We start from the raw sequence: 23,996 nt of genomic DNA on the forward strand, positions 1-23,996 counted from the left end.
GCAGTAATGCAGCAGCAATCCCACATCCCGGTATAGAAGCGGGGTTTGCAAGAATTCGCATTCATTTTAGCGTCCAGTTTTGAAACACACAGAAGCAGCGTACGGCAGGACGAGCTCTACAGGGTAAGCGTTCGTTTTATGTGCGTTGTTTTTTTTTTTGTGCACGTACGTGTTTCAAGTTGCGGAGCGAAAATGAATGACAGTACGAAGCTCACCTTGGATTGGATTGGATCAACTTTTATTTGGTCCTCCAAAACACAGATCACTGTGTTGCGGGCAGCTCCCACGTGGGGACTGAGATGCCGAGCTACTCAACCTTCTGCCCGAGCATTTCATCAGATCAGCGTTGCCAGCAAGTGCTAACTTCAAGTGGGTCCGATCGAAAAAAAAGCCCGTTGATCGATTCCCGGCCGCAGTATAAATAAAAGTGAAAATGCTTGAGGCCCGTGTACCTAATATATTCAGGTGCACGTTAAAGAATCCCAGGTGGTCGAAATTTTCGGAGCTATCCACTACGGCGTCTCTGATGATCATATGGCGGTTTTGGGACGCTAAACCCCAACGTGAGCAAGTATATCTGACAAAAATAGATTGGCTCTCTTGAAGGGCCCGTTCGTACACGATACTGAGGAGAACGAAAAAAAAAAAAAAAACAGGACGGAGAAAGATTGAACACACGACAACAGCGCTGTGTCGTGTGTTCAAATATTTCTCCGTGCCGTTTTTCGCGCTGTTCCCCTCAGAAAAACAGAATGTTCCTGCCAATCAAACAGTGACCAAAACTACGGAGCTTACCTTGGAATGCGATGACCAACATCTGTGCTCGCCGCTGTCGTCAGTGCTTCTCTCCTGTGCCTGGCGTTCCTTACGTCAATTTTCGTGACGTGTGCGCTGCGTCTGCTTTTGATGCACGATCCACTAGCTTGAAGGCTGAATACACGTTTTCCTTCCCGGTTACTATCCCGTTCGAAAGCTTCAGTTCTTTACACAACGTCATTTTGAGTTGCATCCGGCATCGAAGGCATTGCAACGTCTCTGCACTCTACGTGGTCTCACACTGCTTCCGAGATCGGTCCACGTACGTAAGACCATTCGATGGTTTTGCGATCACTTATTTAAAATCATGACGTCACGAGCTTTGGCGATCTCTAATGTCACAGTGACAAAATCAGTAGTCCCTGATCACGTGGCTTTCCACATCGTTCACGTTGACGGCAACGCGTCGACGGGCATTTTTCGCGTTTGTTGAAGTATTCGAGGCCTTCGGTTTGGTAATCGACACCGACCTTCGTAACGCGCGCCAACATTGGGGCGCCTGTGTCTTGCGTAACAGTGAAGAAGAAGAAAAACAGACCACTTCTAGAAGGTAACTCTCTCGTCAGTTTTTATTGCACTCTTGAAAAAAATAAAAGGCAATAAAGGAATATGGCAGTTCATTCAATATGCTGCTTCTCAACGACAATGATATTAGGGTTGTGGTGAATACGCACGCTTTTTTTTTTACACACACGGGTGGGGGGATGCCATTATTGCCACAACGACAACAAGAACAACAACAGAGAAAAAGCACTCTCATGTAGTATAAAAACTTGGACATTACTCTCATTGCACTATAAGACGAGAAATAGAAGGCAAAAAAAATAAAATAAAGGCATATAACAATCAACACACACCAAAAAAAAAAAAAAACGTCCCCTAATCAGGCACGCTACAAGTAAAAGCTACAGACTACACGACTTCAACCACGTCGAAAAACGACCGGCAGACGATGTCTCTAAATGCGCACATTATTTCTCATACGTCAGGACTTTTGTCGATCATTTCCGAAAATTGGTAGGAGGCTGTTTTCACGTAAGCGTGACGCAATCTCCAGTGTGACTCCTCAATGGAGTCACGAGCACATCCCGACGATGTGATGGAGAGCTGGGCAAACTTGAAAACAACGCTGAAAAAAAAAATCCCTTAAAGGGGCTCCGCAACACTTTTCGAGCATCAAGCAAGAAAACGCAGCCGACCGGTAGTAGAGGCTCCCGACAACACGCGAGCCAAATATAGCGCAGCACGCGGCCTGGAATTCACAATAAATTATCAGTCAGCTAAAAATAGCTTTGTATTCTCTCGACAAATCACAGAATTAAGCCCAGTAAGCCCATCCATCAGCCATTGGCTGATTTGAACATGGCGCGCTCGGTTGTTACAGAGGTCACCGCGAGAGGCCGTTACTTGTTCACGCGTGCGATCGCACTGACAAAGCCGCGCATTCGATGAAAAAAAAAGGAAGAATAAAGAAAATGCTTACGGTCACGAGGCATGAGTGACGTTTTTGTATGCCCCTCTCATCCCTCACTGCTCAGCTTCCAGCACTTTCGTCGGGACGAAAGAAGATAGAACGTGATAGCAGCGTGTGACAAATCCTTTTAACTCCGCTCATACTAAACAAATTCTTAAAATTTTTGCGGCGTTCAATTTGTGAGGCAATACGCTTTTCCAGTGAATTCCATGGTTACTCAAAAGTGTTTCAGGGCCCCTTTAAAGAATGACGCTTAAAAATAACCAACATTTCTCTCTCTTTTCTTTTTTACGTCAAGTTCGATTGAGTGGCATGAAAAATAACGCCAAAGAGAGCTGGGCGAACAGCGTCAACGCTCTCGTCAACTTTCGTAAGGTTTAACATCCACTTCCGGTACTCCGAAAGTTGATTGCGCGAGCTTAGATTGAGGGCATTCGGAATCTCTCCTGGCCTTGTGGGCTTTGAATTTCGAACACCGCCTACTCACGAGCCAAACTGCGCTTGCTACGACCGAACCAAACCTTATTCCGTCGTCGATAAGCTACTTTATAGTTCGTAATTCAGGAATACATCTCGGTATATTGCAAGAATTCATGTCCTGACCACCCAAGCGCACCCCGAGGTACGACACGAATAGAATACCAGTACTTGCTATGTCATTTAATAGCGTGCTCTTAATCCAGTTGATGCCTGAAGATGCGCTGGGAAAGACGTGCGACGAGGAATCACCCAGCCGTTTTTCCAAGCGGCGTGAACTACAGAAACTAAAAATTGAGAGAGCAAGAGAGAGATATCCAAATGGCTCGTCTGGCAACCCAGTCACACATAGCACTTAAACCTTTATGAGGCGCGATTAGATTGAATGGCAGCAGACAGCGAAATTAAGTGGTATTTGTACTGCTTACAAACCTCTTTTAGCACTCTGTGAACTACGAAATGTGATGAATGAACAGATATATTGCACCTGAAGCTACTCCCGTATTTTTTTTTTTCAACGTGGAAACCGTGCTAATAAAATCGACACAATGTGCACCAAAAGACCGTTCCGAGCACACACCTGCCTGCCGGAGGGTTACCACTGAAACGCGAAAAGTGTAGCCCCGGTGCATCGTGACGACACGCAGAGAGAGAGAGAGAGATCAACGTGCCGTCCCTTTGTGACGTCAAGTGGTACCTCAATCGCTCCGATTGGCTACTTCTCCGATACGGAAGCATGCAGAGCATCGCGATGCAGCACCACCCGTGACGTCGCAAAGTGGGGTAGCAAGTCGCACAGAAACTCGTAATCCTGCGCAGGTTAAATTGCTCCGATTTTATCTTGTTGTTGCCATATGAATTTCGAGAACAGTCCCAGACTCTCAGAACAGTTTTCACGGGACCACAATAGTAAGTATGTCGTAATGACGCATGCTTGGAGGTGGTTTATGATTATACGACTGTGTTGCATAAAATATCTCCGTGTCAGGTTCTCCCCTCCTTGAGGATGTCACACGAAGTGTGCAAACCTAATTATGCAAATTATGCATTTCCGCTCCTCGCACAATGAAGCGAAGGAAAAATATTCAATCATTTAACATGATCAAGTGAGTTTAAAATGGTGGGCGTCATGGCACAAAGCGAAAAGACGTCTTGACCGCAAGCGTGCGTAAGAACTTTAACTTTTCCGTCGTGTCAAGGGATTACAATAGGCCTCAAACGTCACCGTCATTTCCTTGTACAGCGCATACGGTAGATACACAAAGGTTCCACGACACAGAAGCAGTGATCGTACGTGGCGCTCAATTAAATAGCAACTGACAAAAGGCGATCGTTCTTGTCGCAAAGGGCAAAAATAAATTTCGACGCTTTAAAAAGAATTACGATAGTGTCCCCGAGAACAGTTGATGAGGTCTTGAAAGCCTTCGTAGAAACTTGACGCGTATTCGTTTTCAACAGACAACCGCTGACCAGGTTAGAGCACGCTATACACCTAACGTCAAAAGCCTAAACCGAATACAAGGACCCGGGCGGAGAATGAGATTTTCTGGGGAAACTCATTACATTACTGACGTGCAACTGAAACCGTCAGGCTGTTCAGGAACCAATAATTTCCCAATGGAACCTCGTCGATACGATTCTGCATAATTCCATTTGCGGCATGATACGCTTCGTTTTCTTTACCGCTGCCAACGTCCCGTAGGGAACAATCCATTTTTTCACGCGGTTAATGCGGTCTCACTTGCCTGTCAGAACGACACTATGCTGAAGCTCACGGCTGTATATTCCGTTGTACCAGCTAAATGAGCATTCCGACGATCCACAAACGACGTGCTACAAGCTCACAACAAATATAAGGGCAGACTAACGAACTATTTCAACGTTGCCTAATAAATGTGCGCTAATTGACCGCGGTGACGCTTGTCCACATAACGTTATGCGGAACAGTATCACCCCGTGCTCGCGATCCTCCCATACTGCGTTCGTCGACTCCAATAAAATTTTTTTCGCGGTGGTTCCTTCGGATAATACGAATCTTTGGATTGTAAGCTCTTTTTATTGTTTTCTGTAAAAAAAAAAAAAGAATCGTACCAACGATAATTACAGGTTCCAAAATTACTTCTTTTTGAACGCAGATACATTGCAATCCTAACTGATAGCCATAGGCTTTGAGCATGTGGGTGGGTGGGGGGGGGGTCTGGTCTCATCGTAAAAGCCTCGGTGGGAGGGGACTGGGAAGAGTATGGGGAAGGGGAGTGCCACAGTTAAACCTTGCCTTCTTCTGACCCTCCCCGGCCCCTCCTTGTGGATGTCTTGGGTGCGCAAACACACGTTGCACTGCGGCGGGGACAAGGGGGGGGGGGGGGAGACGCGCTGTTGTGGTGGCTTGGGTATGGGGTAAGTGTTCTCTAGACACCACCCCTCCCGACACCCAAAATATTTTCATGCGTTTTGGATAGATTACATTCTGTTCAGAGCTGCACTTCCCGTTCAGTTATGGGCGACGCCGACCGGATGCGAATAGAAAAAGGAGCGGTAATACGCCCACCTTCACTGTCCCACATTTCTGTAGGAGCGTAGTGGTAATTATGTCGCCAACAACGCGCGCCCAAGCGCATCCGCGCAGCCTCCGCATACAATTAAATCCGGGGCCTCCGCCACAACTACTCAGCCGCGCGGTAAAGCTTTTCGCAGATGTTCTTCTCGAAACGGCCAAACTCCACAAGCAGGAGTCAACGTACGTGTCGCTTCACTGGCGGCAAGTGTTTCGCGCGCTGCAGCGCCGCCCCGCAATAAGGGTCACACGCCAATGTCGGCAACGACGAAAAAAAAAAAAAAACACTACATTTGGCGTGATCGGCGCGTACAGCGTTGGATAATATGCGCGCTTAAAAGCTATCGGAACCGTTGCACTGTCTTACTGACAACAACAACGTATACAGCGATGTTCCCAGCAGGGCTTTTGCAACGACCGAAGCGGCCATCTTTTTTTTTTTTTTACTCAATTGCCACGTTTCCGCAAAACTGAACGGTGTTGGCGAGGCACATGCGTTTGCAAATTCGATCGTTCGAGAGGACCACTGGGTGCAACTAGAGTCGCACTCGGCAATTCGACCATCGATTTCCTCGATTGGCCAACAGGTTCCTATAGGTTCGGATAATTTCCACCAAGCCGACAGTTATCAAGTTCCGACGTGTACCATCAAGTTCCACCCAGGCGCCATGAAACAGAATCCATCAAGTTCCAACAACTACAAAGTACCAATGTGTACCATCAAGTGCCGACAGGTACCGTCAAACAGGTTCCGTCTGGTTCCGATGAAATTTTAAATACACCGTCATTAATGTTCCAACAGGTTCCATCAAGTACCAATATGTACCATCAAGTGCCGACAGGTACCGTCAAACAGGTTCCATCAAGTTCCGATGAAATTTTAAATGTACCGTCATTAATGTTCCAACAGGTTCCATCAAGTACCGACATCTACCGTCAAGTTCCAAATGTATATCATCATTCAAGTTGGAATAGGCGCCTTCAAGTTTAGACGGGTCCTAACACCCAGAACACCCACACACGTTAAAATTCGTACATCGCATCGGAATGCGCTGCAGCGGGGCGTCGTCAGCAGCCAAATTAAGAGTCAGTAAGTCAATACAGTGTACACAGTATTACAATACATTTCAACCGTGTATACTGGAACGATGCTGGCATTCTCAACGCTCGTACGAAGTTTAAGCGCCAAACTGGCTTAAGTTATGCGGTGAAGGACAACTGGGACAACAATCAATTATGCGCGTTCTGAAAACTATGCGCACGAAAGCGACGGCTCGTTGTGATATATCTCGCTATCTATCAAGTGATTGCTTGTCTCGTCCACGTTAAATTAGCTAACACTAGCCGTATGCACATACCAGTCTTTTTATAGCCAAGACTATTTATAAAGTGTCTGAAGAAATGCAGTGAATTAGGAAGAAAAGGCTCATAGATGGTGCGAAGGTTTCTGACCACGGGCTACAATATCTACTGGAACTGCGTGCTCGAAGAGTTTTCTATGCACACATATACATGGAGTTACAAATCGAAAAATATGATCACCGGTCGCATCCCAGGAAGTGTGATTTCAAGTGAACAATACCTCTTTCCAAAGACGAAATCAACTTAAGCGCGTAAAAACAACCGCTTTTGTACTAACTAATTTTGTCAGGCTGGATTGTTCCCCTTGAACATAGAGCTGGAACACTTGAACTGCAGCCGGCAAGTTCAAGAAGGTCACGAGAGACTACGTCCACCCAATCTTGACATGCAAAGTTTCCGAACCGACTGTCCACTATGTTGATGCACTACCGCCATCTTGCGACAAAACTGCAGGTGATTCGCTGCGCCAAATACACACTCCTGTGAAGTGCCGACAGTACATATAGATATATTAAATGGATCTGGCGTTTACATGCATACTGCTTACATATCTGTACATTACATATGCCTCAAGATGTGTGATAATATGCGGAGAGAATGTTGCGTTACTCTCCGTGAGTAGACTAGTTTTGATGTTGGGCACGAGGTGATATACACGGTTACAATATGTGGGTAAACTCTCATTTAAACTATGTAATGTACAAACAACTTTTCTTCAAGATTTAACGGACGCAGCGGCCGAAAGAATAAAGACTCGACGAAAAAACGAACGTGCGGACGGACTCACTCACGGACGGACCAGTTTGTTTTAGCTTTTTTTTTTCTTCTTCAGCAATGCGGCGACTAGGAACGAGGAAACAGCTGAACGCTGATCCGCGCATTCTTTTCATGCATGCATGTATGTATATATATTATGACATGTGCGCCAAACTTCATATACGAAACACCTACATAACACATCAGCTTTGCTAATGGGGACAGCGCAACAGTTAAATGCTAGTGCCTTGCGTGCCTTCTTAAGATACAAAACAACGCATAAACAAACGGGAGCAATCCGAGAACAACACTCTACAGCTGATATTCTCTCAACAGTTTCTTTTTTTTTTTAACGCAGGCATCACTCCAGAAAGGCAGAGCGTCGAAACCTAGCGACCGAAGCGCCACCTTTACGAGATGGATCTGTGACGTCACAGAGAACGTGACCAATGCACATTCAAGACTCTGTTCATACTGATGTCGCAACAGACACAGATGATGAATCGGACAAACAATGAATAATTTCCCCCAGAAGCAAACAATGACGTCATGCTAAGAAAAAAAAGAAGGGGGAGAAAGTTGCGACCGCGTAGTGTGAAAACCGGCCTAATCGAGGCGCTGTCATCGCAAGTGTGAACCGTGATCGCCAGAGCGTTTTGATTTATATGTGGGGTTTAATGTCACAAAACCACCATAAGATTAAGAGAGACACCTAGTGGAGGACTCCGGAAATTTCGACCACCTGGGGTTCTTTAACGTGCGCCCAAATCTGAGCATACGGGCCTCGCCAGAGCGTTTGGACCGGCGCGAACAGACTTTGACGTCATCGGCGCTGCTTTATGAACTAATCCGCGGAAGCTAATATAAATGAATCCAATTCGATAACATACAAATTTCAAGCAATCAAAGTAGCCAACCGGCTTCATGCATCACCGTTACCCCGTCAGCCATGCACTATATCTGCGGCAAAAGGCGTGGCTCGGTTCGCCATTGCATTGACACCACCTCTTTTACAATCGCACATGCGAGACATTAAACGAGTGCTTTTCTGGACTTACACCACTCTTGGTGCAGTTTTTTTTTCCTGCATTACAGAGGTTCAACAAACGTTGGGAGGAGAAACTGTTGACCCGACAAGCTGAACGCCATTTTGAAGCGGAATCACGGTGACGTCATCTCGTTGTGCTCGAATCCAGGTTAATCTTATCTCCTGCCTCTCATATCTAACGGATCACGCTGATGACGTAGGCGTGCCATAGCTTTGACCACTGGCCAAGGGCGAAATCGACGAAAAGATATAACAGTGCCAAGGTAAGAGGCAGCGCTACAAAATACCTGCCCTGGTGTCATCATCTGCCATCGGTGACGTCATCTCGCGCTAGAAATTCAAAAACGCCGCTTGCACTAATGTTTAGACAAGATTTCTCCTCCATAACATCATCACCTCATCACCAGATTCGTTCATTCTAAACACGGCCAAACCGATTCCACCACATTGTCGAATTCCACAAGATGATGGCATTCTGAGCCAATCAGAGATCCCGTGGCAGTCATGTAAGGTAATCATAATAACTGACAATGTAACAGACTGCACGATGTGGTTGACCATGTCCAGAAACAGCACTGAAAACAACAGGTATACTGGCATTGACACTCCAGGGGAGGAGAATTCGCTCGTACCTACTCTGGGCTTACAAAATCGATACTTCGGACAAAGGAAGCGCACACACTTTTTTGCACAAACCGAAAGAAAGAAGAATAAGAAAAAATAAATGACAATCAAGTAACAAATGCTCGCGGAGAATGACAGGAAGGTAACGTTACTCTCGATACTGGTCGAGCGTAGACAGCGCCCGTTATCTGTCCCACACGTGCCACAGTCGGGACAGGATGCTACCAGCCAAGCCGATACACCGGGGAACGCGCACAAAACGATTGTTCTTTCATTTCGCGCAGCGTCCATAGTGCATGGAAACGCTGCCAAGCTGAACGCCAGTGAATCCACGTTCGAGCACATCATCGATAACGTTTCGGCTCGGTCCGCATCCGACTCGGTCCGGATAAGTTAAATGTCTGTCGAGTGAGAGAGAGGAAATGCCGGCGTTTGTGTGGGCTGCTTGTGGCGGGACCGTAGCACGGTGCTGGTAATAGTAGTGGTGGTGGTGGTGGTGGTGGTGGTAGCGATGTGGTGAGGAAGTTGTGGTGAGGGCGAAAGGACGAGTGCACAGATAATGTTCGGCACGCCGTCCCTGAACTAAGAAAGAAAACAATGAAGAGTGCACGAACCGAGAGTTCGGATGAATTGTCACTCGGGGAAGGTATAACAAGAAGGGCATGGAAACACAAAGGCACACACACACGCGCGCGCGCACCACACACGGGCGCACCCGTCTAAGGGGGTTTTGCTTCTTTTTCTCGAAAGGCCGGGAGTCACAGGAATGGCGGCAAACGAAACGCTCCCGGATTCCCAGCACGGCACACTTCGGTGGTCCAGGACTCGTATTGAACTTTTCCCTCGACTTCTGCCACTCACGTTGTGCTGCGGAAGCCGCCTGCGAAGCACCGGGGTGCGACGACATTGTCGCTCCAGGGCGGACGTGGCCAGGCCCTGGTCCCCCAAAACTTTCGGCGACGGCTGCTGTTACACGACATCAGCTGCTGGAACCCCGCGCCTAACAGAGATAGGACGGGGCGGCCGTGGTCCGCTATCAGCTGGACGCGGCTCGCTTCTCCAGCTCACTCAGGGCAACGTCCACTAGAAGGTAGAGGCAGCTGAAGGGGTCACTGTCGTCCACCGGAGACCTCTCGGCACCCTTGACGTCCTCGCCGAACCAGGGCGAGCCGTCTTCTTCCTCGTCGTCGTCCTCCTCTTCGTCGTCGCCTTCCTCGTCGTCACCTTCGTCGTCATCGTCATCACCTTCCTCGTCGTCATCGTCGTCTTCGTCCCATGACGAGGGTGACGGGTCCTCCTTGAGGTCTCGCTCGTGGCTCCGCTGCCAGCGCTTGGTCAGCTTGAGCGGTGAGCGCGGCGAGCCGAGGCTGGCGGCGCCCTCGGAGTCGTCGCTGTTGAGGTCCTCGTCTTTGACGGCTTTCAGAGGCGTCGACGAAGGCACGGCCGACGCGCCGAACGGAGGCACGCCGTGGTGCCGGTGCGCGGGCGCCAGGTGCTGAGGCTGCTGGTGGTGGTGGTTGCCACCTCCGTTGTGCACCAGGGGCGGCAGAGAAGGTGGAGGCAGGGATGCCTGTGTCAAGACAAAAGAGCCGAAGCTGAGTCAAAGTTGAACAGCTCAAATCAAATATGGGGCAAAAGGCAAGCCATGGGCCCAGCTAACTGCATTCTGGGAATCAAAGCTCTGGAACATAATCTACTCACTTTCGGCAGCTTACACGATGGACAAAGCACAGCGGGAGCACATGCCCAAAGGTGCCCAGTACGCATAAAACAAAGTATATGCGCTCAGATGGCTTCACTTATTGGTCCGAAAGCACGTAGAAAATGCAGCTTGACGCCACTGGCACGATGTGTTTCTTAGACGAAGCATCTGTTTCTAGCGTTAAATAAAGGCGTATGCTAGGGAGTGTCATCATGTTTCATTGTGTCTGCAGCTCCTGTCTGTGCCTCACAGCAGTGAATGTACAATGTTAATTCTATGAAAAGAAACACGCGAACGCGTGGCGTTCTGGCGGCTGTTGGCGGCACGTTCAAGCGGAAGCGAGAGACTAAAACGTTGATTATGATTTTCTGCGTGAGTAGATAGGCGAGTGGGATCCTTAGTCCGGGATCCCATTGGCGCGGGCCACTGTCCTCGCACATTTCACGAGGGCTTCTTGGGTCTTCGAATCCGAGGTAAACAGAGCTGCCTCCCACCCTTCCATGTTGAGCTGCGTCCTGGATTGCAAAGGGAGATTGCGTGACTCCCCGAAGGGCAATTTCGTAATCACCTCAGAAGGAGAGGGCGTTGTAGTCTTGCCGCTGGTGCAACATCCCCAATGTCTAGTTTTACTCGCCACTAGATGACGCGTAAAGAGGTTGTGCTTGCTCTCGCACTGCATGCAGCCGCCGGAACAAGCAGGCCACGCGCCCGCATGTTCCCTTTCATAAAAAATTGACACTCGCCCACATATAGGCTACCACCCACCTGGCTCGGCGGTGACCTGCCGGACGAAGAGGATGATGAAGATGAGGATGACTTTCGGGTGATGGTGTACTGGTGCGGGTCGTGTCCCTCCTTGCGGATCATGTCTGGCAGGATGCGCCGGCGGGCGTTGATGAACCAGTTGCACACCTGCAGCACCGACAGGTTCGCCTCCCGAGACAGGTGAAGCTTCTCCTGCGCACAACATTGGAACGGCACCGTCAAACACGACATTGCCAAAGAGCAGATCTACGGTAACTCTCGGGTTAGTTCTTTGGTGTCTGAAGCCGGGATGGGAGTATTGCGGACTACAGGCGTACCGAAGGGATAAAGATGAATAAAATATGGGCAGCGCTGGAAAGATAATTCACAAGGACGGCAAACAGGATCGACTCAGATGGAGCGCTACAATAGACTGGTTTAATTAAACGATATGACAAAAAGTGGTGTGTGCAAAAATAGAAAAGGAGAGGGCGCTGTGTGGGCAGGGCAGAATGCACTGTTTGACGTAAAAAGGAGAGGGCATTGACTGTATGCATTGTCCAACAGTTTTTGTATTTTCTTCAACTAAATCAGCCGTTAGATGCTCTCCGTCTATGTCACTTTTGGCATTACCACGTGATCTCGTGTTCTGTAACTTCAAAGCACGCAAGGAGGTTCGGAAAAACGAAGAAAGATGGTTTATTTTCTCTATTTTAAGCCCCTTCCCTTTGAATGTTACGTTTGAACATGCTTATATACGTTGGTTCAAGAGCGAATGAAACCAGTAGATTGCGCTGTTTCGGTCTGCATCGTTTTCCCTATAATTTACCCGTTTCGTGCCGCATATCATACGCGAGCCATGCACTTCCTGCCCAGGAAGAAGTTTTAAGACTGCCTGCGTATGCGGAGTCGCACTCAATACGACTTGCAACACGGGAGTGCGTGGCCTCACGAGTTGAAAGAGTGCGCGTGGCTTTAACTAGCCCTTATTTCCGTTACTAAACGCGCTTCTCTCACTTGGGTATGATCTCAAATAAGACAGTAATGTTTGGTTGTTAAAAAAAAAAGACAAGTTGAAGCCACGAGCAGTCTTTGAGCTGGTGAGGCCATGAGCTCCCCCGAGTTGTCAGTCATACGGAGCGCGCCCGTACGTCCCCGAACAATGTATTCGACAACCGGTATCTATAAGGGCACCCACCTGGTCCGAAGGGTACGCGTTGTACCGATGCTCGTACAGCCACATGCGAAGAATCTTGACCGACTCCTTGGGGAGGTTACCACGGCGCTTGCGCGGAGACAGCTCTCCCAGCGCCCCTCGCGGGTACGGCAGGGACTCATCGCCCGAGCACAGCTGCAGTTTCAGCCGGTCCCGACCTGAACAGTAGGCGAGAGAGAACGACAACGTGAGCGGTTGGTTACAGCGCGAACTTTATGTATATGCTCTGTACTCTGGTGAAAATTCGAGTACAATTAATGCCCCTCAAATGCAACAACTGACAGTCGGCGACGTAAACAGGAGTGATGAAACTAATCGTTATGACGTCACAGATCGCCGAAATTTGTGAAGTCATATACACCACCTAGTGTGACATCCTGGATGAGTACATGTGTTATGTAGCGAGAAAAGAAAGCTACTTTCGCATTAGAGTCGTCGAAGGCGATAGCGTACAAGACTTGGCGAATTATTACAATTCCAACTTAAACAGCATGCTTTAATGAGGGTACAAGTGCCCCGACTTTAATGCTGCAACCGGAATACGTGGTTCGGAGACCCAGTGGCTTAGTAGTAGTAGTAGTAGTAGTATTTATTTATTTATTTGTACCCTCAAGGCCTACAGGCGTTTCAGAGGGGAGTGGGTTACAAGGTTATACAAAAAACTAAAAAAAGACTAAAAAGCAGCAACAAAAGTAGTAAGCAGATAAGTACAAACATACATGGGCCCTAATCATACAATGTTAGCTAGAGCTGCACGAAACTGATGGTTGTCTTCGATTGCGGCGGTCAGTCCGGGAAGGCGGTTCCAATCTTGTGACGTCCTAGGAATAAATGACTGAAAGAAGGCATTGGTGTTGCATGGTATTGTTCCTACTTTGTGTCGGTGATCTATACGAGAAGAAATATATGAAGGAGGAGTAATTAACTCACTGAATAGGGGCGAATTATGGTAGTAAATTTTGTGAAAGAGACAGAGGCGAGAGTATTTGCGGCGCGAAGTTGGAGTGGGTAATTGAAGCAAGTTTTTCATGGACGTGACACTTGCCGCACGAGTGAAATTACCGAGAATGAAACGTGCTGCGTTGTTCTGCACGAGCTCAAGTAATGTCACCAGATAGTCATGGCTCGGGTCCCAAATGGATGATGCAGTAGTAGTAGTAGTAGCAGTAGTAGTAGTAGTAGTAGTAGTAGAAAGTGACAATGAAGCATTATTCCGTATGAGATTATAATGGTTTATAAATACTGGCATGCCGTTTTAAGCACGCTTAGTTTCACACGCCTTCTTTGACACGCCATAAGTGAGTTTCACCGCAAAACAGTTCTGCACTGAGGCAAAGCTAAACGAAAATCGTTTTAAAATTAGTTTTGCCGCAGTAAAGTTGTGGCATGCAGTGAAACAATGTTTTGCGGTGAAGCATATCGTATGTGAAAAAGTACTACAACGTCTTGTTTCCCGCACTCTTTCACATGCTGCCCCACAGCACACTTTGGAGCTTCACCATACGACAAGTTAATAGTATGAAAAAATTGAGTTTCAACACATCGTTAATTACAGTCACGAATCACATGCCAGAGATTTGTGCATTTTTCACGCACTAAATATAAGCAAAGTTAGCTCCAAGTTCTGCCACGCTGGCCTAACAATAACGGCACCGCGCTGCTAGCCACGAGGTCGCTGGTTCGACTCCCGGCCACTTCGAAGGAAGCGAGACCCCCCTTCTCCATAAGTTCGACATGCCTAACATGCATACCGTTATTTCCCCGAGTAAATATGTAAATATGCAAATCCAGTGCTTAGCTTTAAAGTCAGCTTCTCAAGCCCCAAAGCTCTCCCGCACGCGAACTGATAGTACGATGTTGCTAGGCAAACAAACAATATATGGGTAATAAGAGTACGATGACACGTACATATAGAAAACTATTCGGGACAAAAAAGAGAATAGAAGACAGAAGAGTCGTCCAATATCAGGCCAACGGAAACAATGAGGACAAGACATGCACTGGAAACGTGAGTTGCCTCCCACTGTGCGCATCGTAAAGGTGGCTCTTCCTCAAACAGAAACGTCGTACCAAAAAGCCACATATAAAGGAAAATGAGGAGGGAAAACTTTTGGTTCCTAGCATAAATGAAATTTCAATTTCTAAGAGGAGAATATCATAGAAATCTTTACCATGCGCATGCTCTGTCTGTTGGATATAATATGAAATTGACACGCACGTACGAGTATAGGCGAATCTCCACAACTCGGGTTAGGCTTTACCACACAATACCATGTTCTGTAAGAAAGCAATATCAAAACATGCAAGGAGACGATAGTTATCGCGCGAGAACAGAACGACGACAAAAAGACAAGGACACGAGCGGTCGTGTCCTTCATGTCCTCCTTGTCTCTTTGTCGTCGTTCTGTTCTCGCGCTATAACTATCGTCATTTCATACCAACTAGCCTAAGCTGCCACACTTTAAGATGCAAGGAAATCCGAAAAGTTATCTACTTGGAGTTATACCTTGTTTCTTTGAGGGGTGGAGCGGTGGTACGTAGTCAAGATGCTAAGCTGCTGTCCCCAAAGACACAGCTTCGATACCAACCGTAGCGTTTCGATGGATGCAGTCGAAATTTATTTATACGGAGCGCTCTACCGCGCTCCCTCTGGCACGCTATGGTACAGGTAGATCAAAAAGAAACGACCCCCCCCCTCCCCCCTACTCCCGCCGTCGTCTTATTTTCGCGATCAATTACTAATGGAACTTTTTCGGCGCACTCACGCCGCCAGCTCCATGCGGGCGCTTTCCAAATAACGAGTCTCCCCTTCTCCCAACGACACACGACCTTGCTTAAGGTGCTTGCCGTGCGGAGAAGTGAGCACTACGGTACGTCCTTCGAGAGGGTTATACCTGCCGGCGCGCAATCTCGGAGGTCGTTTGTGCCGAACGAAGCTTTCTCGCCAAGTCGCGGGGTGGCGCAGGGGGCGCACAAGCCACGGACAACTTTTTTCCTCAGCAGACGCGCTCTACCGGCGAGTGAAACGAACAACGTAGTGCGAAGTGGCAGCACCATGGCAATTCTCAGCTTTTTTTATATTTTTTCCCTTCGCCCAGCTGTTGGGTTCCTCGCGGAAAGGGTTAATCGGTTAGGCGGCTAAAGATAGTCTGCAAATTGCGTCTCGCAGTTGCGCTTCTCTCCTGCTCTTCACTCTCTCTTCCCTCCATCAAGAAAGAGGGCACTCCGAGAAAGGTGTCGGTCCCCGTGTTTGGAACGTTGGTTTGGGTATTCCAACCCCGCTCGGCGTGGCCCTGCGTTGTGTCCCGAAAAAAGCCGCATGGTGGCGGCGGCAGCGACTGGGCGCCCCGCGCGGCAGCGATTTTGACAGGTGCGGCCTTGGCTGACGACGCACTTCAAATGGGAGGACAACGACGAGCCGCTTCCTACGCGTCCCTTTCTTTCTCTCTCACTCACTCACTCCTTCGTTCCGCAGTGCTAGCGGTAGCGAGAGAAAAACGTACGAGGCGAGGCAGTCGTTTGATGGCAATTTAAAGTTCAATTTCCCACAATCTTACATGATCGAAGCTTTATAATGTGCCGGAGGGCGGCGCACAAAGCTGACAAGGATGTCAACTTGGTGAAGGCAGTAAGCCTCCATATTTATTAGAAACTGCACACACGACGCCGCAAACACAAATGAAATGCAGAGAACGTACATTATTCGCAAGTAATGAAACGCTTTACAACAGTTGACGAAACACGTGTATTCCGGTTCCGAGGCAATGGGCAAAAATAAATGCGCATACGCAAGTGTCGCGTTATTGGCAAATCAATATTCAATATAATGTTACACCAAATAAAAAAGAAAAAAAAAACACGTTTTACAAAATTCGTTTGGCTGTCGAAGTTAGGTATAAGAATGACAATCAAGATACCTGGAGGCACGCACAAAAAAACAACAACCAAACGCAATGGTCCAGGTTGTTTGAAATGATACCTAATTAGAATGCGAAGTTCAAGTGTTTCTGACAATGAATAAGAAATGCGGAAGATTAGCGCGGGAGGACGGCCGATTTGAAGATCACAGGTCACACTTACGTGCTGCTATTGCGGTCCCTATTCTAGGGATTATACAGCTATGGACGATTTTCAATGACGTCACTGAAACCACCATATTGAAGCACCACGTGTTCCAACGATAAGTTCGTGACGTCACGTTAATGTTATGAGTATGAAGCTTCTTTCGTTATTTACGCCACTAACCTTCCGGCCGCCTTAATTGTTGTCATTTTTGAAGCACGTAAACCATCTGCAGAGTGAGTACGCTCCCTCGACGCCCTCATAGCCGCCATCTTGGAGTATCACGACCATAAAGCAACACTAAAGAGAACAATTGTCTCATATAATAGCGAATTACAATATCAAAATACCGAAAGCACACCGCTTGTCGAAAAAAAAAAATGCTTGGTGAGGAAATACGCAAAAGGAAAACTTAGGTGGCGACGCCGTCCAGAAGTTCCCGCACCAGCTTACCGTGACGTCACAGATTTTCACGGCGTCAGCTAGGGGCCTACGTAATCGTTTGTCACTTAAAACGATTAACACTGTGTTCTAAGGGACGAAGTTCTAAGGGACGGAAAATGTTTCAAAATTTTTTATTGAACCAATGTGATCAAAATACGAAAAAAAGACTAACTCGCGACGTCACGCTGAAGTTTCGGCGGGAAATTCTAACATCGAAATTTTGACCTGCACCTACTCTTCTAATAAATGTGTTATGACGACGAAATTAGTGACAGCACAGTTCTCAAAGAGTAGTTCATCTAACTAAACTGTTTCAATGTTCACTTATAGTGTCTCTATAAGAAGCTGCATCCATGACGTCGAGTGTATGGCCGAAAATAGCACTATTGCGGCACAGTCGTTATTGCCGAGGTTCCTCAGCAAGAGGCGCCACGGTCACTCGCATCGTTCGTAGAAGCTTTTCTACAGCACTTGTTTACCTTCGTGTCATTAAGGCATTCCCGGGACAAGCGCCAGCGTGACTTACGTTAGTTGCTGCAGCTCGGTAGGCTTCGGTGCTTCAGCAGCACTTGCGACAACGCATGTGGGAGAGACTATTCCGTGTGGAAACGAAACTATGGTACCTATTTTTTTGCTGAACGGCCCGGGGGTCCCAGAACACGCGCGGAATTTATTTCACCCCCGTAAAAACACCGCAAGCCCACATTTGACCGCTAAGAATGAGCATGCGCAATTGTGACCATGCAAGGATTTGCCCACACTTCAACGCCCTCTTAGCATCCCTCTCCTCGCCCTCAACACCCTTTCCCACCTCCTTGCTATGATACACCGTACTATACTATATACAAGGTAGTTCTATGCTAGCTGCTAGCATGCCTAGATAGCCGACTGGACACTCGCCTTCGGATCGTAGGTACGCGGGTTCGAAATCTAACCTTACCAATAATTTTTCTCACCAGGAATTTCCTCCCTTTTCTCTTTTTTTGCAATTTTTCTATACTGGTTCTATCGTTTATGAAAATTATTGCGTCCCACGCCGGACAAACAGGTAAGCCCGTTCCGAAAGCGAAGCAGGAACGGAAGAGGAGGACAAGATGAAGATGAAGAGAGCGCATACCACTTCGTAACGATGCATCTAAGGGCTAACCAACCAATGACAACGTCTAGGACACCCAGCGAACCCCGACCGTAACAGCCCTGCAGCAAGAGATGTCTTCCCTGCCCCTCTTCTACGGGACAAGCTCTCGCAAGGGCAATTCGAACGTTTACGCTCGCGACACGAGTCCCGAAAATACACACTCGGACCTCGCGGGCACGTCCTTCCGTCCGTCGGTTGGGCTTCACCGCATGAAAACGCAATTCGGCTTTGTCGCAATGCAGTCGAGCCGTACTGGGGAGCGAAAGGGTGGCACGATGGGGTGGGGCGTATAAATTTGCAGCGGCAGCCCAGTCATGCAATCCGCTTAACGGAAGGGGACGCTTCGCCTTCTAAATGCGTTCGCCCCTTTCCAAATTCGGCGCGAGGGGGGCGACCATTCTAAAACGGTTCCGCCGTTACCCATACGCGGAACGGTATTTATACAGCGGCTTGCTTTCGTCACGTCCCGCCACGGATCGGGTCCGAACTCGGTGCCACCCGGGCCACTAGCGTTGAAACCCGAACTTGCGCCACGGCCGTTTATAGCAGGCAATATCGGGTCGCGTCGTCGAAGCGTTAAAAGGGAGTCCCCCTCTTTCTTTAAATTTCTGTTTGCTCAAAGACTGGCGCTCCGACCCGCCGGGCATAGGAAAAGAACTCGAATGCAAATCGTGGTACTTTGGGTGTATACCCAAATACGCGCTTGTTTGCAACATTTCCCGAACTGCCCAATCACAGGCAATGAATCCCCGCGTTTGTATTCATTCTCTGGTGTTAACATATCCCGGGGACAAAGCACTTAAGCGCGAGCTGCTGGAGTAGTCGGCATTGCATATACGTATAGTTAACGCGAGGAATTAGGAAAAGAACAGAACACGCACAAACAATTAAAGGAAAAACGGATACAAGCGCTTCAATACCCCCTCCCCCTCCCCCCATAAAAAAAGAAGAGTGCGATATGAAGAACAATCCTTGAAAAAAAGTTTGGTGCAAAGACTGAAATTTGTTCATATTGGAAGAACTAAACTACACCTTTGAAAGCACCACTTTTTTTTTCCTTTCCCGGGCAAGCAACAATACGACCTTTCAGTCTTTTTTTTTTTTTTGCGGGCCAGTAAATAGTGCTGTTATTGAAGATGAACGTGATGGCAATTCAAAAAAAAAAGGGCCACGGTTTTTGTTGATGCCACCAGATTTTTTTTTATTTGTGTGTGGGGGGGGGGAGGGGGGAGAGGGGGGAGTCGGAGACCGTCTGCGTATGTTAATGCGCGAAGCATCTCGGATGGGAGGTGGAGGAAAGGGAGGTGGTTGAAACAACACCCAGGCTGGTGTTCCCCCCCATAACACATCTGTATAGTCAGAGGTGTTAACACCAAAGCACAACAAACCCACTCGGTGGAATTTTCGGGTGTACCCCTATCGGTTGCGCATGGTTCCACAATCGTCGTTGCTCTCCCGTCTGTAATTTCCGTAATTGCGGAATTAGGTGCATACCCTTATCGGTTCTTCGAAGAATCACAAAAAATCATTACGAAAGTGCACTTGCTTGTTATTAGTCGTACACCTTTCGCCAACTTCCTGCTTGCTGCTGGCATTCCACGGCATATCGATCCCGCTGTCGGTCATTCAATCAGACACAGTCGTTTCCTATTCATTCCATATAGCATCCCCAGTTTATCGGTCCCCGACTCCGTTTGCAAACCGGGACACAACACCGACGAGATAGCTGCAAGACAGCACACACATGCCAGAGTCTATTCATGCACGCCGGAAAAAAGAGAAGAAAAAAAATCGCAGCACATCCACGGAGTGAATGATGATTGGTGGGGCGCAGCGTTCGTCAGTCTGTCTGTCCATTCGTTCTTGCGTCCGCCTATCTGTGTGATCCTTGGTGCATCCGTCCGTTTGTTCATTCGTCTGTCTGTCCGTCCATCTCTTTTTGCGGCCATCCCTCTGTCTGTACATCCGTCCGTGCGTGTGTCAGTCTGTTCGTCCGTCCATATGTCTAGTGAAAACTCCAAGCACAGCCATCTCACATCTTTTCATCATGTATTCATCATATACAAGTGCCCCCATCCAGCTGACATTGTAAGGACCGCTATTTCGGGTATGTGCCACTGGTGGTTACGTACTACGATGGACGCGCAAGCCACGCCGTAAGGAGCATCGCCCCTAAAAGCGGCTCTCCGTAAGTGGCTGGCTGAGCGAGGTATCGATCTCGAGTGAATCTGCAGAAGCGTTCCACCGTTCGCCGCCGATATTGGTACGAGACAACGACGCTGATTGATGATTGATTGATATGTGGGGTTTAACGTCCCAAAACCACCATATGATTATGAGAGACGCCAAGCAACGACGCTGTTATACGTGGTTACGAAACAGGTCCATGATGCACGCGTAGACGATGGCAAATGTACACCAGACGCCGCCTTCCTGACCAGACTGCCTGCAGAAAATAGCTGTCGGCAGGATTTCGTCTTGGGGGCTGCAAACCCGCGTTACATTGCGGCCTATAGGAAGGAGGAGTACACCTATAGTGTAGCTTGGACGGGGGACAAGTGGTGCTGTGGCTCGAGGGGTGCAGGTGCCCCTTTTGCACCCCCCCTGCGCAGACACCCGTGCAGCAGAATACGGGAAAGGCGGTAGTTCTTTCCACCTTTTCTAAACAGCCTCACAGTTCACCTAAGCAGGCATGCAACGAGACCAGTGGGCCGTAATATAACAAGATTACAGCCCGAGAAGGCGGGGCACGTACCTATGTATAACAGCTTATATTAACACGGAAGCATAAAGGGGGGGGGGGGGCGCTGCTTGATTTGATTGATATGTGGGGTTTAACGTCCCAAAACCATCATTTGATTATGAGAGACGCCGTAGTGGAGGGCTCCGGAAATTTAGACCACCTGGGGTTCTTTAACGTGCACCCAAATCTGAGTACACGGGCCTACAACATTTTCGCCTCCATCGGAAATGCAGCCGCCGCAGCCGGGAATCGAACCCGCAACCTGCGGGTCAGCAGCCGAGTACCTTAGCCACTAGACCACCGCGGCGGGGCGGGGGGGCGCTGCTGTGTAGTTTACGCTTCCATAATAAAATTAAAAAAAAGCAGGAGCAGCTAATGTAAACGGAACTAAATATAGATGGGAGGTTTAGCGAGGCTCTCGGTAGCAGATGCCGAAAACAACCACCTAATAGCGATTCTTAAAGAGAAACCTTTTGGTGCTCCACCAAACGCGAAGGTCGGCCGTCGGGTACGCGAACGTATGCAAAAGCATCTTAATGTAATGCCGTCAATAATCACGGAAATTCGCTGTCATTATGACGTCTCACACCAACGGTTAAAAGCCAATGTCTTCGAAGGAAAATAAGAAAACCTATCGGGCCCGCATTTACCTAAGACGAGTCGAAGGCAAAAGTCGTCGTTTTTTTTTCTTCCAAGTCGATTATACTGACGCTGACCCGCCATCCTCCGAATGCTTTCTGCATCTAGCGTGACATTTTTTGCACTGGTTTTTGCACTGCGTCCGCCATCGACCAACCTTCGACCAATGCACGATGTCACGTGATCGCGTCATCATGTCACATTACGCGACGTCCCAGTGCGACGCCATAACAACGTTAGAGTTATCATCGATCTGTGACGTCATACGTTGACGTCACCACATTATGATTTCCTGCATCCCTCCTTCCCGACGCCAAGGAGACGCCGATAAGCAGTCTTCATGTTTGATGGGACATCTAAGGGTTTCGCCTTAAAGAAGATGGCGCACGCATCGAGTGGTCTCATAGGCGAATGGGGATTAGGGAACGAGTGACTTTTCGGCTAGGATAATACTGTGCGCCTGCCGCAAAAAAAAAAAAAAAAACACGCCCATGCGACTTTAAAATCGCTCGATGTGAACGCGCCATAATTAAGTTTGTTTCGACGCGTTTTTATTGTGGTCGAAGTTTTTTTTTTTTTTCTTTTTCAAAATGCCTCCTCCCGACCAGTCGGGATTCCGTCAACTCCCGAATTTATTCTACACAGAGTTGCGCACGCGATCACATCCTCTAAAATTTCTCGTCTCGGAAACGCCGCGCACGTATTGGGCGTGTCACGTGACCCCTCGCGAGACGGCACGTCGCGCGAGAACAAAAAAAACTTCGTCCCAAATGTGGACCAGCGTATATAGCGCCACTTACGCAACTGCACGCAACTACACATGCAAAGAGGTGGCCAGCTCCACGCCCGCGTGTCTATAGGCACCCGACAGAGGGCGCGACGAATATCTTTGGGCTAAAGCCCCTAGATCTAGAAAGTAGCGACACTCTCCTCCGCGCGCGCGTTTTCCTCCTCAATTCTCCTCGGATTTCTCCCCTCTCCCGGCCGGCGCGGTGCGCACGGCACGCTGAACCCTCCACTGGCTCGCTGCAGCCGCATTAGATTCAATGCGCGCGCTTGTTTAATCGGCTCCTTGAAGCATTATACGAGAATATGTCCCTTAAGAAAGAGTCGTGACGAAAGTAGGCTTCCCATAGAACATTATGGCAGACATATTTTTTAAGACGATTCGATAAATACGAGCGGAAGCGCTTCGAAAAAATGAGCATACCAGCTGGCGGCTTAGCGGTTTACCTCTCCGTCGCCGCTTCGGCTGTCTGTAACGCGGATGTGTATTAAGCGCATGTAATGTAGGCAGCACATTGTATAGACGAGAACTTGATAAGTGCTGCAGTGTCGCTTTGTAAAATTCATGTTGTGTTGGCGAAAAGCAAGCATAGAAGTCACCGTGCGTGCCTGGCTTCCGTCACGATGAAACGACGAGATATTGCATTCCATTAACTTTGGGACTTACCTCAGTCTGGTAAAAAAAAGCAAAACCCACCGCTCAGATGGAAGCTTCTAAGACTATGTTACGCTATAATTAACTCACAGAATTCAGGATGTAAAGTTTATCAGAAGATAGCCATTACGAAAAGCGCGTACGTGGCTCTTTCTTTATATGAGCATACACGCATAATACATACATATACCAGATACGTAACTTTGCTTCCGTGCGTATGGCTATTTACTTTACGGCTGCTGCCAAGATATCATTGAGCGGTTGTTAATTGACTTATTAAGACGAAAGCCTTAGCTGCCTCATCAAACGCGGAACACACACACACACACACACACGCACCGGCGCGAATACATAGACAAACGCACGCACACACGTCCGCACAAGCACATACACACGCGCGAATACAGACGTACAGAAACGCGCGAACACACAGGCGCACACATACACACACACATAAGCGCGCATATGCAGTCGCATACATACACACACGCATACACGCAGGCGCACACATGCACACACATAAACGCACACCCGCACACACACACACGCACACACACACACATGCGTAGGAATTACACACGTTAATTTACAAATTACACACATTAAGAAAACTAACGCACGCGCTAAAACACAAGAAAACTATCTCAGGGCACAGAGAATTACAAAAAAAGCTCAGCGACTTATTCAGACCCAGCTATATCCATATTTATATGTGCTCGCTATTAAACTGAACGGAGAGTCCAGCGATGCAAAGAG

The 23,996-nt window shown here is 48.2% G+C and overlaps 1 protein-coding gene across 4 annotated transcripts in view; it reads right to left on the reverse strand.

The window, feature by feature from the left end:
* Window positions 1-1,357: 1,357 nt before the first annotated feature.
* The window catches only part of LOC119163529 (uncharacterized), a 169,079-nt gene continuing 146,440 nt past the window's right edge, over window positions 1,358-23,996 (reverse strand). For all 4 annotated transcript variants that reach the window (XM_075873203.1, XM_075873204.1, XM_037415539.2 and 1 more), the window contains exons 2-4: window positions 12,756-12,931; window positions 11,579-11,770; window positions 1,358-10,681 (exon numbers count right to left, since the gene is read on the reverse strand). In XM_075873203.1, coding sequence (XP_075729318.1) covers window positions 10,148-10,681; window positions 11,579-11,770; window positions 12,756-12,931 — 902 coding nt within the window. In that variant the 3' untranslated portion in view covers window positions 1,358-10,147. The remainder of the gene's footprint in view (window positions 10,682-11,578; window positions 11,771-12,755; window positions 12,932-23,996) is intronic.

The sequence above is a fragment of the Rhipicephalus microplus genome, chromosome 9 (assembly GCF_043290135.1).
Source record: "Rhipicephalus microplus isolate Deutch F79 chromosome 9, USDA_Rmic, whole genome shotgun sequence".
In the NCBI taxonomy this organism is placed as follows: Eukaryota; Metazoa; Arthropoda; class Arachnida; order Ixodida; family Ixodidae; genus Rhipicephalus; species Rhipicephalus microplus.